We start from the raw sequence: 14,163 nt of genomic DNA, 5'->3' as shown, positions 1-14,163 counted from the left end.
CATCTCTCGAAGATTAGATTTCACATAAGTGTTTTACACAAAACCTTAAAAAGGGCTGCAGATAAATAGCTTCATAAATGTGACTTTAATATTCCACGCGAATGTCAATTATTCCGGGTAATTATGACGTCAGCATCTGATTTGCATGGCTTTGGAAGCAGTAAACTCGCGCGAAATTGCTAAGTTTCAACTGCTATAACTTGGCGTTAATTGCTTGATTTCTATGAACTAGCACATATATACGAAATATTGTCCCCTATGCTGGTACAAAATTCGGAAGTGCTAGGATGAATTTAAGGGGGGTTTTTCAGTAAATTTCTAAAAAGTAGTAATATACTATTAGTAAATTTATTTGAGCAGATATCGGAATGGGACATATTTTGAGGCCTAGATTTCATCTAGGCGCACCACCCTGATTTTTTTCAGAATTTTAGGTTGGGTAGTTTCCGAAAATTAGTCCTGTCTCACTTCAACTACATTTTGACTCCTTACTCACGCACTTTGCAATTTATGCCAAAACTAATATCAGTCGGAAAGTACCAATCGAGACCTTTCATTTGACACCCTACGCAACTATATTCGGTGAAAAAATTTTTTGAATTCCCCCTTTGCATGTATGGGGAGCCCCCCTTTAAACTCCACCTAAATTTATGCCGCTCACTGTATGCGTGGGATTTCATAGTTCCCATCTGTCCACCAAATTTCGTTCGGATCGGCTTAGCAGTTTTGGAGAAAAATGCGTGTGACAGACAGACAGACAGACATTGAATCGATTTTAATAAGGTTTTGTTTTACACAAAACCTTAAAAAGCGGCCACAATTTGAGCAGAGACATGATAAAGTTAGTCTTTAACATGACAATGCTCGGCCACATGTTGCGAAATCGGTCAGGTCATGCTTGGGAACGCTTAAATGGGAAAATCCACTCGCTATACTCATTCCGTCCGACTACTGCTTTTTCCGATCGATGGCCCATGCCCTGGCAGATCTTCACTGCACATCATATGCCGATGTCAAAAAATGGGTTGATGCATGGATTGCATCCAAAGATGACCAGTTCTATCGGAAAGGAATCCATGAGCTGCTCTAAGGATTTGCAAAAGTCTTTGATAGCCTCTTTACAATAAAGCATAGAAATTTGCCAAAAAAATCCAATTCTTAATTCACACACCAAACATAATGAACCGAAAATCATAATCACGATCTTCTTTAGCTTTAGTCTGCTTAGTAGCGGAATAAACTTGTCTGGATCCGGTTCGTCACTTCTCTCGACAAAATTCGAAAATGTGGGTGGCTAGAGCAGGAAGAGAGTAAGGGGCACCTGGGTTAAAAACCCCACCTGGAGCAGTTGGTGTTGACATCTCCATCAAGCTAGAGTTGCCGAAAATTCGAAAAAGGAACGATTTAAAATCTATGTTATTTTTCAGTGGCGGCAATCATTCCGATCTCTTCAAGCACGATTATATTATTATTTTATATATTAGGTTATTGCATATGAAATGGCCGATTTGCCAATCAAGTGAAATTAGTTGCGATTTTGCTGTATCAAACCACCACCACTTTGCGCTGTTGGTGTCGGATAATGAAGTATAAATACTCATTACATACAACAACATTACATTACAAATTCATTTAATCAAGGAGTCATTTCAGTTTTGACCATCGTTTTAATAACAGTGAATAAAAAGGAAAAAAGGATGGAAAAGAGCCAAGAACATATACTTTTTCTGTGTATTCAAACTCGGTCATAAAGCAACGGAGGCGACCAGGAGCATTAATAGCGCATTTGGAGCTGATACGGTAAGCGAACAAACCACATGGCGGTGGTTCGAAAAATTCCGGTCAGGCGCCGTAAACCTTCAAAGTAAGCCACGTGGACATCCAGGACCATCGATTGACAAGGACGAGCTGCGTTTGCTAGTCGAATCCGATACACGTCAGTCTGTGAGAGACATTGACAGAGAAACTGGGCGTACACTATTCGACAGTTTTCCGGCACTTGCAACAACTTGGAAAGGTGAAAAAGCTCGACAAATGGGTTCCGCATGCCCTTACGGAGCAAAACATGGCGCTTCGAATGAAAATTTGCAGTTCTTTACTCTCCCACAACAGAAGCGATCCCTTTTTGCACCGAATAGTGACATGTGATAAAAAGTGGATATTATACGACAATCGTCGCCGATCAGGACAATGGCTAGATGCTGATGAGCCACCGAAGCATATGCCGGAACCGAACCTCCATCCGAAGAAGGGAATGGTGACTGTTTGGTGGTCTGGAGTTATCCACTATTCTTTTTTGGTACCTGGAGAAACGATAAATGCACAGAAATACTGTGATCAACTCGAGGAAATGCACCAAAAGTTGGATATTCAACGGCTGAGATACTGATACTCCTTCACGACAATGCACGACCTCATGTAACCAGAGCAACGGTTCAAAAGTTGAACGAATTGCAGTATCAGACTCTGCCTCATCCACTATATTCACCGGACCTTCCGCCAACCGACTACCACTTTTTTATGCATTTGGATCATTTTTTGGCGGAAAAACAATTTAGGAATGAAGAGACCTCAAAATTATAATACCTTCGACGAGTTTATCAACACCCAACGAAACTGGCATACATGCTCTTGAATCTCGCTTGGAGAAGTGTTTTGAATCGACTGGCACCTATTTTGATTAATTAAATAAATTCGTTTCGAATTTTAGCACCAAATCGGTCATTTCATAACAACAACAACAACCTAACATGACATAAATTGACAATTGGCCCACCCTGTAAATGCAATGATAATGCAATCTTAGAAGCTTTATTTCCTCTCCAAAAATATCTTTAATTCTCCAAATGTGAAATGATTCTGCGAAAAGCTTAAAGTTGATCTCAATATTTTGGGGAAGTGAAAATGCATCACTTCGAATAAATCTGAATATATTGTAACCCAAATAATACAAGGTTTGGTCCAGCTGCAAGAATCTTTGGGAGTTTTATATAATAGTATGCATGCTATACATAATGAAATGATGATTTCTTCTTGGCCTTAATTTTCATTATTTTGCTGCGCCTTAAATTATATATTTCTTAACGCGTTTATAACCCAAATTTAACCTTTACACTGCATGAACAAGTGAACAATTTTTTATCTTTAATGTTTGACTCATGTTTTTTATCTTTCACAATTTATGATGAATTAGTGAGTGTCCAAATATTTCAGAAAATGGTCTCTTTCTGTCAATGGTAAGTCCACGGTGATAAACACACTAAATATAGGTGATTATAGGTTTAATTTGTCAGGGATCCAACTAAAAGAAATGTTCTTAAACTTTGCAAAGCATTAAAATCTTTGTTTTCATAAAACGCGCCGCTCCATCTTTAACGTAACTGCCATTTTCAGTAGTGTCTAGAGTATTATCGGTAGAACAAACACGATCCAAGTGAGTAGTTAGCAGCAGTAAGTTAAGTGCCAGTTAATCACCAAATAATTATATGGCAATTTTATGATATTTATACATGTCAGATAGCGAACGTGCAGTAAAGACGGATAATGTCACATATTTCGAACTGTTTGTTATACTTGCTACATTGTTGTTGTATAATATTTCTATATTTTAGTGTTTGTAACGAGAAGAAAGATTATTGTTACGTTCACATATCCGGAATGCGAATGACGTTTTGTTTCGGGAATAATATTAATTCGTTTTCTATAGAGTGACTGAATTTTTCTCAGTAAGTTAAAGATAAGACGATGCTCCTTTTCGGATGTATTTTAAACTACACTTTTAGGCGTACTTTCTAATGAAACTTATCCAATTCTATTTTGGTGACAGAACCGAATCGCAATTCGTATTTTTACAAAATTGAATTTCGGAATTGACGAATGGTTTAAAATTGGTTACCTCTTGATCGTTAGATGAGGGCCTGAGTCGTGTTTTGAACATTTCTCCGCCGGCAATTTCTTCTTCAAATCACTTTTCAAATAACGGATTCTTGTCGTTAATCAATAGCAGATAAATCTATTTATCACTTCTAAAACTGTGGAATAAAATCACTGCACAACACTTTTCAATAGCATTACTATTCTGACTTCCTCTGGGTTATATTAATTGAATCCGTTTTGCATCTAATGGAAAACCACTGTTTCTGGCACTTGAGAACACAACTAGCTGGAAGAAGGCACTACTACAATCAGAGCAAAAATCAGAAAAACTCCGATAGAAATGCGGGACTCGATATTTAAATTAGTTAAATACATGGCGTTAGCCGTCGATGAGCAAACATCTTAATCTTGGAGAGTCCTGATAAGCGCGCTATTGTTTACCCTTGCCGTTTGTTCATCGCCAGATTATACTTAAGGCAGAATGAATATGGATAAACATTCCTTTCCTAATTAATCGGATACCACTTCCAATCACACAGAACTTATATAATCTTTTTATTAACACGAATAATATTCTCGAGTAAACATTAGTATATGTTAAGACACGCTTTTGCTCCCAACGATGATTCTACTTTTATGTGAGGAAAAGTAAGAAACTTTTAATTGTTAAGCAATGCTGCCTGAATTTAACGATTTGAACTGGTGACGTGCTTGTTCGATGGAAAGATGTAATGTTTATTGTTATCTGAGAGCTATTATCGCTTTTTGATTACATGGCAAATATCTTGAAACGGTATTATTATTACTTATCTCCTTTTCGTAATGACTGAATAATATGAGAACGACAAGGGGAGCGTACAGTGGTTGCTGACAAATATGATAATTCAGTCTTGTACATATTGACTGTAATTGTGTAATAATAAAGAGTTGGGCATTAAATGAATACTGCAAAGAGTGGTAAAGCTAATCCTACTGCGAAATTCTTTTCAGCGTCGGCAGTAAGCAAGGTGCAATGCCCACAATTCGGAAATACGATGTGCACTTGCTTGGGTTGTAATTTGAAGTCCGAGGCTACGTTCCACTTAAGGTTAGTCTATCTTTGCTATAATATATTTATCTCTATTTTTAATGAATTCTCTAAATATCAAATGTTTTTGTAATCGAATAACCCTGCAGATTTGCATACCTGCTCCTTTTAAATATTCACCATATTTCTATATCACACAGTAGCCCCGCTTCTCTCTAGCTAACTATGCTAATGGCTAAAACGCCAAACAGTGACTTCGATTCAATAAGAAAACGCAAGTCTAGGACAACAGCCAATTGATAATTTATTGATACTTGTGCCGCTATAAACTTTTCATTGCATCAATTAGTTGATTATAAGCGGCGACAAGTACACTTATTTTTAGTATTGTTGGGCACAGTATAAAATACTACAAGCTACCGTAGTTTAGCATGGAAACCAAGATGGAAATTAGTCATCGCCAAAAGTATAATTTTGCAGGTTGTGTTCATGAAGAGGAGAATTAAAGGCAAGGGAATTTCGATCATTAGCTGTGAGGTTCGCTATGTTTTTATTTAGAGAAATACACATGTGGAAGCATCAATTACAAATCGATATTAACTTCTTGTGGATAACGCTCATCAACCGTGAAATTCTGTCCTGACGTGTTAATAAAAGGTGCTGACATCCTCTCAGAAAAAATAGGCCAAGCCTTGGAAGCCTATAGTACATTCAACACCATCATTATAATACAATTACCACCATTGATAAGATTGACAGATATTATTAGGTTGTTGTATATGAAATGGCCGATTTGGCAGTCAAGTGAAGTTAGTTACGATTTTGCTATATCAAACCACCATCAGTTGGCGCTGTTGGTGTCGGATAATGAAGTATAAATATTCCTACATATAATCAAGGAGTCATTTCGGTTTTCACCATCGTTGTGATAACAGTGAATAAAAAGGAAAAAAAGGTTGGAAAAGAGCCAAGAATGTATACTTTTTCTGTATGAGTTCAAACTCGGTCATAAAGCAGCGGAAGCGACCAGGAACATTAACAGCGAATTTGGAGCTGATACGGTAAGCGAACGAACCACACGGCGGTGGTTCGAAAAATTGTGATCAGGTGACGTAAACCATCAAAATGAGCCACGTGGACATCCAGAACCATCGATTGATTACGACGAGCTGCGTTTGCTAGTCGAATCCGATACACGCCAGTCTGTGGGAGACATTGCAGAGAAACTGGGCGTACACTATTCGACAGTTTCCCGACACTTGCAACAACTTGGAAAGGTGAAAAAGCTCCACAAAAGGGTTCCGCAAGCCCTTACGGAGCAAAACATGGCGTTTCGAATGGAAATTTGAAGTTCTTTACTCTTCCGCAACAAAATCGATCCCTTTTTGCTCCGAATAGTGACATGTGATGAAAAGTGGATATTATACGACAATCGTCGCCGATTAGGACAATGGCTAGATGCTGATGAGCCACGGAAGCATATGCCGAAACCGAGCCTCCATACGCAAAAGGTAATGGTGACTGTTTGGTGCTCTACAGCTGGAGTTATCCACTATTCTTTCTTGGCACTTGGAGAAACGATAAATGCACAGAAATACTGTGCCAAACACGAGGAAATTCACAAAAAATTGAGTATTCAACGGACGAGATTAGTCAAATGAAATGATGTGATACGCTTTCACGACAATGCACGACCTCATGAATCCAGAACAACCGTTCAAAATTGCAATATGAGACTCGACCTCATCCACCATATTCACTGGACCTTTCGCCAACCGACTACCACTTTTCTAAAGCATTTGGATCATTTTTTGGCGGAATAACAATGGAGGAATGAAGAGGTCATCAAAATTGCCTTCGACGAGTTTATCAACCCCTGACAATTGGACTTCTACGAAGCTGGCATACATGCTCGTGTATCTCGCAGGAAAAGTGTTTTGAATCGACTGGCACCGATTTTGATTAATTAGATAAATTTTTGTAAGCTTTACAGCCGTTTCAAATTTTAGTACCAAATCGGCCATTTCATGTGCAACAATCTAATATTACATTAGCGGTTCAAAAATTAAAACTCGCAGAAATTCGAGAAGCTAAGAAATTAGAGCAAACAATTTATTTAGATGTGTCGCTCTGAAATTAAATAAATGGTTACAATTTCCGAACTTGGAAATTTGCTTCTTATTTACAATATATTTCTTCATGTTTTATCTCTCATTTTTCATATATAATACACTCATAGACAGATAAATAAGAACACAAATGTGTTCAACAAAAAAACTGCATTTTTGCAAAATATATTTGGTATGAAAACATTGTTTTTTTTTTAATTTTTGTTCCTAGCATAATTAGAAACCAACGAGGGATTTGGACTTATTTAAGTTATGTACTTTTGTTCAACCCGTGATTGTCGTGATTCCATTGAAATTTTACTATCTTCTAATAATTCAGATGAACTGTTTGTATTTTCGACTAAAGTAGGTCCATTATTTTGCATAATAAATACAAACTGCATTGTAGGTGGGACGCGGTAAGAAATCCTTGCCAGAAGAAAGATAGTGTGTCTTTTAACTTAAATCAAAAGGTTTTATCATGTGTTCTGTTGCCGACCGCGCGACCGATCCTTTTGGTTTATGCATAGTTCTCGTATGTCACAAAAAAAAAATACATGAAAAACATCGTAAACTGCTGATCGTCGCATTCTTCACTCGCTTAACAAGAGCCTTTTATGGCTTTGAAAAATATTGCTGCCGAAATAAACGGTGTGGCATCTTCTAAAATGATTTGAAATGCAAGGACAGGCAAGGAATCTACTTCGAAGAATAGCTAGGAAAGCAATTTGCTATGCCCATATTTCAGAAGTAAGTGAAAGTTAGTCAGAGGTCATCTGATGTAGGAAGGAGAGAAGAAATTGTGAAACATTTTACGTACTGACGAGTTCAACTTTAATTTGTTCTTCAGTGATTATTCATGCCTTGAGGACAAACCTAAAGGCAAATTTGCACAGAAGTGGCAACTTTGGCCAAGTATAATTCTGTTAGTAATAGCTCCATAGTACATCCTTTATTACTGCCAAAGTTAGTAATTCTAGGATAAACTTAAGGGGGGTTCGCAGTCATTTTCTAAAAAATATGGTTATAATGAATATGGTAATATAATATATTATTATTGGCTTTATTTAAACCGAAGAGTATTTTGAAGCCGAAATACCATGTGCATGGAGCACCACATTCTTTTTCCGATATTTGGGTTGTTTCTGAGAAGCGGCCTGGTTACTGGTCCTTTTCCGACCTCCGCACTCCTCCTCTTTGCAGCCAGTGCCAAAACTAATGATGGCTTCATAAAGTAATCGAGACCTTTCATTTGATGTTCGACTATACTCGGTGAAAACACATTTTACACCCCCCTTTTGCATGTATGGGAACCAGTGACATATTTGTATCCGTAAATACGAATAAATTCGTACGATGATTTTCTATTAATACGAATATATACGAATATTTTGGTGTTTGCACAAGTGAATACGAATACGGCTGTATTCTCACGCCCGAAAGTGAATACAAACGTATTCGTATTTACGATTACGAATACGAATAGGAATTCCGTATTTCCAAGGGCGAATAGGATTTTTCTTATATTGGAATGTGAATAGCGAATATTAGCACCTTGATTAATTGATCATCGTTCAGGGGAGGATGACAAATACCCCAAAAGAAATTTGCAGGAAGTTAATTTGCAGTATACCTAACAGGATCGCCAAGTGGTTAAAAAAAATTCGCGCATTCCTAATATTAACTGCGGGAATGTTTTTCCACTGAAGAGAAAATATTTTAAATGCTGTTCTTATTTGTCCAGAGTTCTTTTTTACAGCTCCTTTATTTGTAAAAATGTATGTTCTTTTATATAACTTTTAACAATGGACTAATTATTTTACTTCAGGGAGAGCTAATGCATTAATTTAGAAAAACATAAATGGCCTAATAAACGTTCAATTACGATATACGTTCTATGTAATAGGTGCTCTTATTTGCCTGTCCATGAGTGTATATGACCATATTCGCTTTTTTCGTTTTTTTAGTAGACTCGCGCAGCGGTAGACCTTTACACTACCAATTAAAAATCGGCTCGTCATCTAAAAACTAGCCTGGAACCGTTTGAGATATTACTTTGGGTTTATCCTCACGTCCTTCCAGTCAGGGAATTCCTTTCACCAAATGTAGAGCAGGGGAGATAGGGAGTTGTTAGTTCAAGACACTCCCTGAGATCCGATCCATCCATGTCGAACCCAATCTTCTTTGCGAGAATAAAAACCTGAACCTTTTGAGAAACACGGCTCCATCTGTCAGCGTTCTTCAGCATTTCGCTGACAAATGTTGGCCGGAGATAGCTCTCCTTTATTTACGCAAAGCTGCTAACGAATCCCAGTCCACCTTCTACAATGGAAAAGCTGTGGTTGCCATCGCAGTCGTCCTTTACCAATCTTGTGCGGCATTGTCCCCTGCTGCTTTGATTTGCTCGAAACAGCTTATCTTCGAGACAGGCGTCAATCCAAGGTACTTAACCCTTGGTTTAACTCCATAATCAAATCAGCCATTGGCATTCCCTTTTTAGTCAAGATGACTTTCATTCGGTTACCCTCCTAATCAATAAGCCAGGTCTGGTATGCACCTACCAAACAGTCTGCCCGCCAACAAGTATAGCAATATCAGACGCGACTCTGCTGGTCAGTTCCGTCTTAGCAGACTATCGTATAATGCAGAGGTTCCGTCCTACGATTCATCCGTGTGTTGCCCGTGATGTGATTTTCGTCTTCTTTTGCCCCATCAGTGTCTCATAGAGAAGGGAACGACCTTCAGATAATCCCTTAATGAAAGAAATTAATTTTTAGTGTGCTTAACATATCTGCAATCTTACGAAATTGAATGCCTTTTTGACATCAAGCATTACGAAAAGCATAATTCATTGAGATCAATGGCTGTGTGACTCAGCTCGATGGACAGCATCAACAACTTTCATGACATCATCTACTATAGATCTCCCTGCTTTAAAACCCAACTGTTTGGGAATAAATCTCCGGCAATAGATACCGCTTGGGCGGGTCTTCTTCTCATAAGCCCAGGCTATGGCATTTACACAAAGTATTCGATATGCAGACTTCAGCTCAGAATTTCCTTCCTCTTTGTTGATTAACGTAACCTCACCGCCTTCCAGCGACAAGGAAAATGTTCACTCCAGGTAAGCGTTGAATACTTCGAGCAGCAGGTCCGGCTGATGATGAAACACTAGTTTATCTACCTCTATCAGGACACTGTTCGGCTCTGGTCCTTTCTTATTTTTCACAGAGGGGACTACTTCTTCCAGCCCTTTTATGCAAAAAAGTGGCAATTCCTCGGAGCCTTTCACGCTGTTGTCACTAACCTGAACAGGATTCGCAGAAAATAATGTTCCCACAATGCGGTTCATTGGTTTGGCATTAAATGAACATGGTTTCTGCGGGCTCCAATTTTTCGGGTGATCAGTTTGCAAGGGAGTCCTCACGGACGCATTTTTGTTCATGATACTGAGAGGTCTTCTTTTAGCTGACCTTTACTCATTCATTGTGATACATGCTTTCTCCCGGTCATCTAAATGTGTTCCCAAATGCCAAAACTTATGACACTCTTTTCGCAGTTTGCTGTCCACTGATACATAGAAGGCTTTTCACGGTCGAGTGCTCTCCAGGGCGTGGAAGCCCCGCAGGTTGTCGTTATCTTAACTGAATTTACGACAGTGCCAGTTGCAGCACCACGAACCCCCGTAGTATCCTTCTGCGTGGCTCCTCCTGTTCTAAGAGCTTTCCTCATGTTCACCTTCAGGACATTCTAAGCGCAGGGGTAGTGCCGGGCTGATGCGCGTCGACTACTTCGAACGCGACGTATTGATGGCCGTTTGCCGGGAAGTCTTTCAGGACTTGCATCCCTCAACGACAACCCTGATTCCGACGAAAAAGGTCTGTCGGGAATGCTTCCTTCACGTCTGGCTCCAGGGACGTTGACGGGGATCCACTGTCTAAACTAACAACGAATCCGTTCTTGGTGCGTTTCCCTTTGTAGTCTGGATGAAGTAAGCCTCATTTAAACACCTTGTCATTAAAATCCGAAAATCGGGCATCATTTTATTCGTTTTTAGATAGAACAACAAGTCCAAGCCGGCGCATGCTGATTTATAGGATGTGGATCTCGTTGGCCGCGGCCATAGTCCCGTTAACATTTATACAAATTTACACATAACAAACAATCTTTGCTTCCAAAGATTAACTAAAAGAAACTATGAGGTCGGTATTTTTTTTCATTAACATTACAAATTGCTATGTATAAAAGTATAGGAAGCCAGTGCATTTTTAAAATCCCTTTGGTATTTAGTTTCTCAGGCTGTATTGCTATCAAGTTGGAAGAAACAGTGTGTCGATGGCACTGTCATGAATATGGCGTAGGAAAGTTTTGAGAGGAATCCACTTTCTATTCTAAGACTAAGATAGGAAGCAAATCACTATTCCAACTTATGGATCCGGTAGATCATTGACTTCCCAAATGGCATAATATGGGATGTAAGGATTCCTATTCTTGTAGCTCGGGAAGAAGAATGGAAGAATAGTATTATTGACCAGAAGTTATGATAAATTCGTTGACTAGCTGTGATTCCGCGGACCAGCACGGAAAGGCAATTAAGTTTGCTAATGGTTTGCTTAGCTGGACTAAACAGAACTATTTATAAGCGTCCAAAATTATTGCTATAAAAATATTAGTGACAAAACTGTAAGCTCACGGACGGACGGTAAGGTCAAGGACCTTTATTTTTGCCATTATGAAAAATGCTTAGAAATTTGATATAAGAAATTAGAATTAACCATTCGCTATTCCTGCACAACGGCAGGTCAATTTCATTGCTGACACATGGAAAACCCGAATAATAATAATAATAATCGTTGGCGCAACAATCCATATTGGATCAGGGCCTTGAAGTGTGTTAGAGCACTTCATTCAAGACCGTAACGGTACACTAGGAGGCAATGTGGTCAGCATTGCGCTCGCCCGAGATTATTACCCTGATTTGACTCAGGTACTCAATCACAGCTGAGTCGACTGGTGTCCGACGTCAAATCACGATGCAAATTCCACTGCCACCAGTGAGATTTGAACCGCGACCTTCCGTATGACAGCCTAGTGCTCTAGCCACTGAGCTATCCGGACAACCCGGAAAACCCGAAGCTGAGCGATAATCAACCGTCAAGCGAAGATGCCTACCGGGCCGAGTGTTTAATGACCGCAACGGAAGCCGCTGCAATAACAAAGTCTAGATACCAGGCGGTCTTCAGTTTTAACTAACCTTGTCTCATGGAAAAAGGGTCCTGTCGAGATTATTGTTGATACGACGTTTTGATCGCCGTTATTTGCAGAGGCTAAAGCATCTGTCCTGGGCAAAACAATATCTACCTTGGATTGACACCTGCGGCTAAAAGTAAACCAAACCAGCAATGGCTTTCTGATGGTTCCAACGTGTCAACCCAAATGGTACCAAAGAAAGACACCAATCCATCAACAGGTATATAACGTAAAATGTTACCTTAAACTTGGCCAATGATATTACGAATGAATGGCACAAATAGTACTGCCCCTCCCATAATGATGTATGGGCTTTTTCAAGGTTGGTCATGCACTTTGCATGAATGCTAAAAAAAGTTATTCAGCTCTCCTTGTTCTAGAAGTTTTCCTTTTCGTTTCCGGAACGCTACCTCTAATTCGGCATCATCAAACGTTTTTGTTTGATGTCAAAATCGCCACTGTTGAAACGATGAAATCGTTCGTAAAAAAGTGTTTTTGATAGAGTGTGCACTCCGCATGGTTGCAATTGAAGGCTTTACATATAGTGCACTAAAGGTCCCGCAAATGCTGTTTTTTCGCAATTTTTTTCTGACGTTTCGTGAAAGCTTTCCCCGGGATTTAATTTAATTTTGATATGCCACTGGACTGTGAGACCTTTTACTGAAGCATCATTCGTATCTAGAAATCAGAGGCAAAGACGTTTGGCGATTTCGTCCAGAGCAAAGGAGCTCATCGGACGCTGACCTCTGCCATGGGAGCAGCATGATATTAATGCTTCTTTTTTTGCATTCACAAAACAATATGACTGCGAATTATAACGAGCGTAAATTCGCCATAGTTTCACCAAAGCTTGTCCAAATTGTTTTTGTTTGGCTCTGGACGAAACCGTAAGCAGCATTCTTGTCTGGTTTTTGGACACTTGGGTGCTAAGCCCAACAGGAGGGGTCCATTGAACGAAAAAAGTGGAAGTGAAAGTGTGCCCCTCAATCCGCAAATCAAAAATCATTCTTGTTGTTTAGTTTTGACGTCAAGTGATGAGAAGAAAAATATTACCTACACCAAGGATAGATGATTGGTCTGGTAAATGTAATCAATATATTAATACTATTTTTGATCTTATATAGAATAGAATAGAGAATATAGAAGTTGATCTCTGAATAGATTAGCTAGACGCCCTAGCGACTATCTTGCTCCTATCTAAACCAACCTTACACAAGATGGTGGTCGTTATGAACCACAATATATGCCCTAGCGTGTCACCGCGCGCGGGCGTAGTATCGGCTTCTGACAATGCGATTCAGTTGTCTCCACGATTTTTCAAGAAGCTTGCATTTCTTCTCTGTTTTACGACAGGTAGTAGCACAACAAGATCATTAGCACGCCTTCAATGTGTTGTGCATTCGTGCAGATAGAAAGAGTGGATGACAGTTAGTCAGACGGAGAATCTTGGTTTTGTTGATGTTTACCTTTAGTTCGATTACACTTGCCTCTTTCCCAGATCCAGAGCCAGTTGCTTATATCTTTGCAATAGTAAGAAGCACACAAATAGCCCGGCAATTGTTGCACTGATGACGAGTGGCAGTAAAAATGATTCTACAATTAGCAAATTTCTGGAAAGCCACTTGAAACTTCAGGTGGCCGCTGATAATTGGCATCGTGAAAGTGACTGTTTCAAATACTTTGGCTGTAAAGCAATCTACCGCCGTTGAGCCCCTGATAAATTCTTAATAGCAAGTCACAGATACCTCTAGATTTGTATTACTATTGCCATTGGAAGTCGTTAAAACCCTTATCTTCGATCATTAACAAGTTGCAGACTCCAAACTGTTCCTAAAGTACAAATACGAAAGAGAGTCGAAATGGGAACCGCAAAAAGGGCATTGCACTAGCAATGGAATTCAG

At 39.2% G+C, this 14,163-nt stretch overlaps 1 protein-coding gene across 7 annotated transcripts in view; it reads right to left on the bottom strand.

Moving 5' to 3' along the window:
• Nucleotides 1-14,163, bottom strand: part of LOC119661442 (kinase D-interacting substrate of 220 kDa) — a 164,546-nt gene that overhangs the window by 92,560 nt on the left and 57,823 nt on the right. The window contains exon 1 of one of the 7 annotated variants that reach the window (XM_038046506.1): nt 3,896-4,522. The exons of the other annotated variants lie outside the window; for them this stretch is intronic. Coding sequence (XP_037902434.1) covers nt 3,896-3,937 — 42 coding nt within the window. The 5' untranslated portion in view covers nt 3,938-4,522. Of the gene's footprint in view, nt 1-3,895; nt 4,523-14,163 lie in introns of those variants that run through there. 7 annotated transcript variants of the gene reach the window in all.

The sequence above is a fragment of the Hermetia illucens genome, chromosome 1 (genome assembly GCF_905115235.1).
Source record: "Hermetia illucens chromosome 1, iHerIll2.2.curated.20191125, whole genome shotgun sequence".
Lineage (NCBI taxonomy): Eukaryota > Metazoa > Arthropoda > Insecta > Diptera > Stratiomyidae > Hermetia > Hermetia illucens.
The sequence above is the reverse complement of the archived record's forward strand: the minus strand, read 5'-3'. Positions and strand labels throughout refer to the sequence as shown.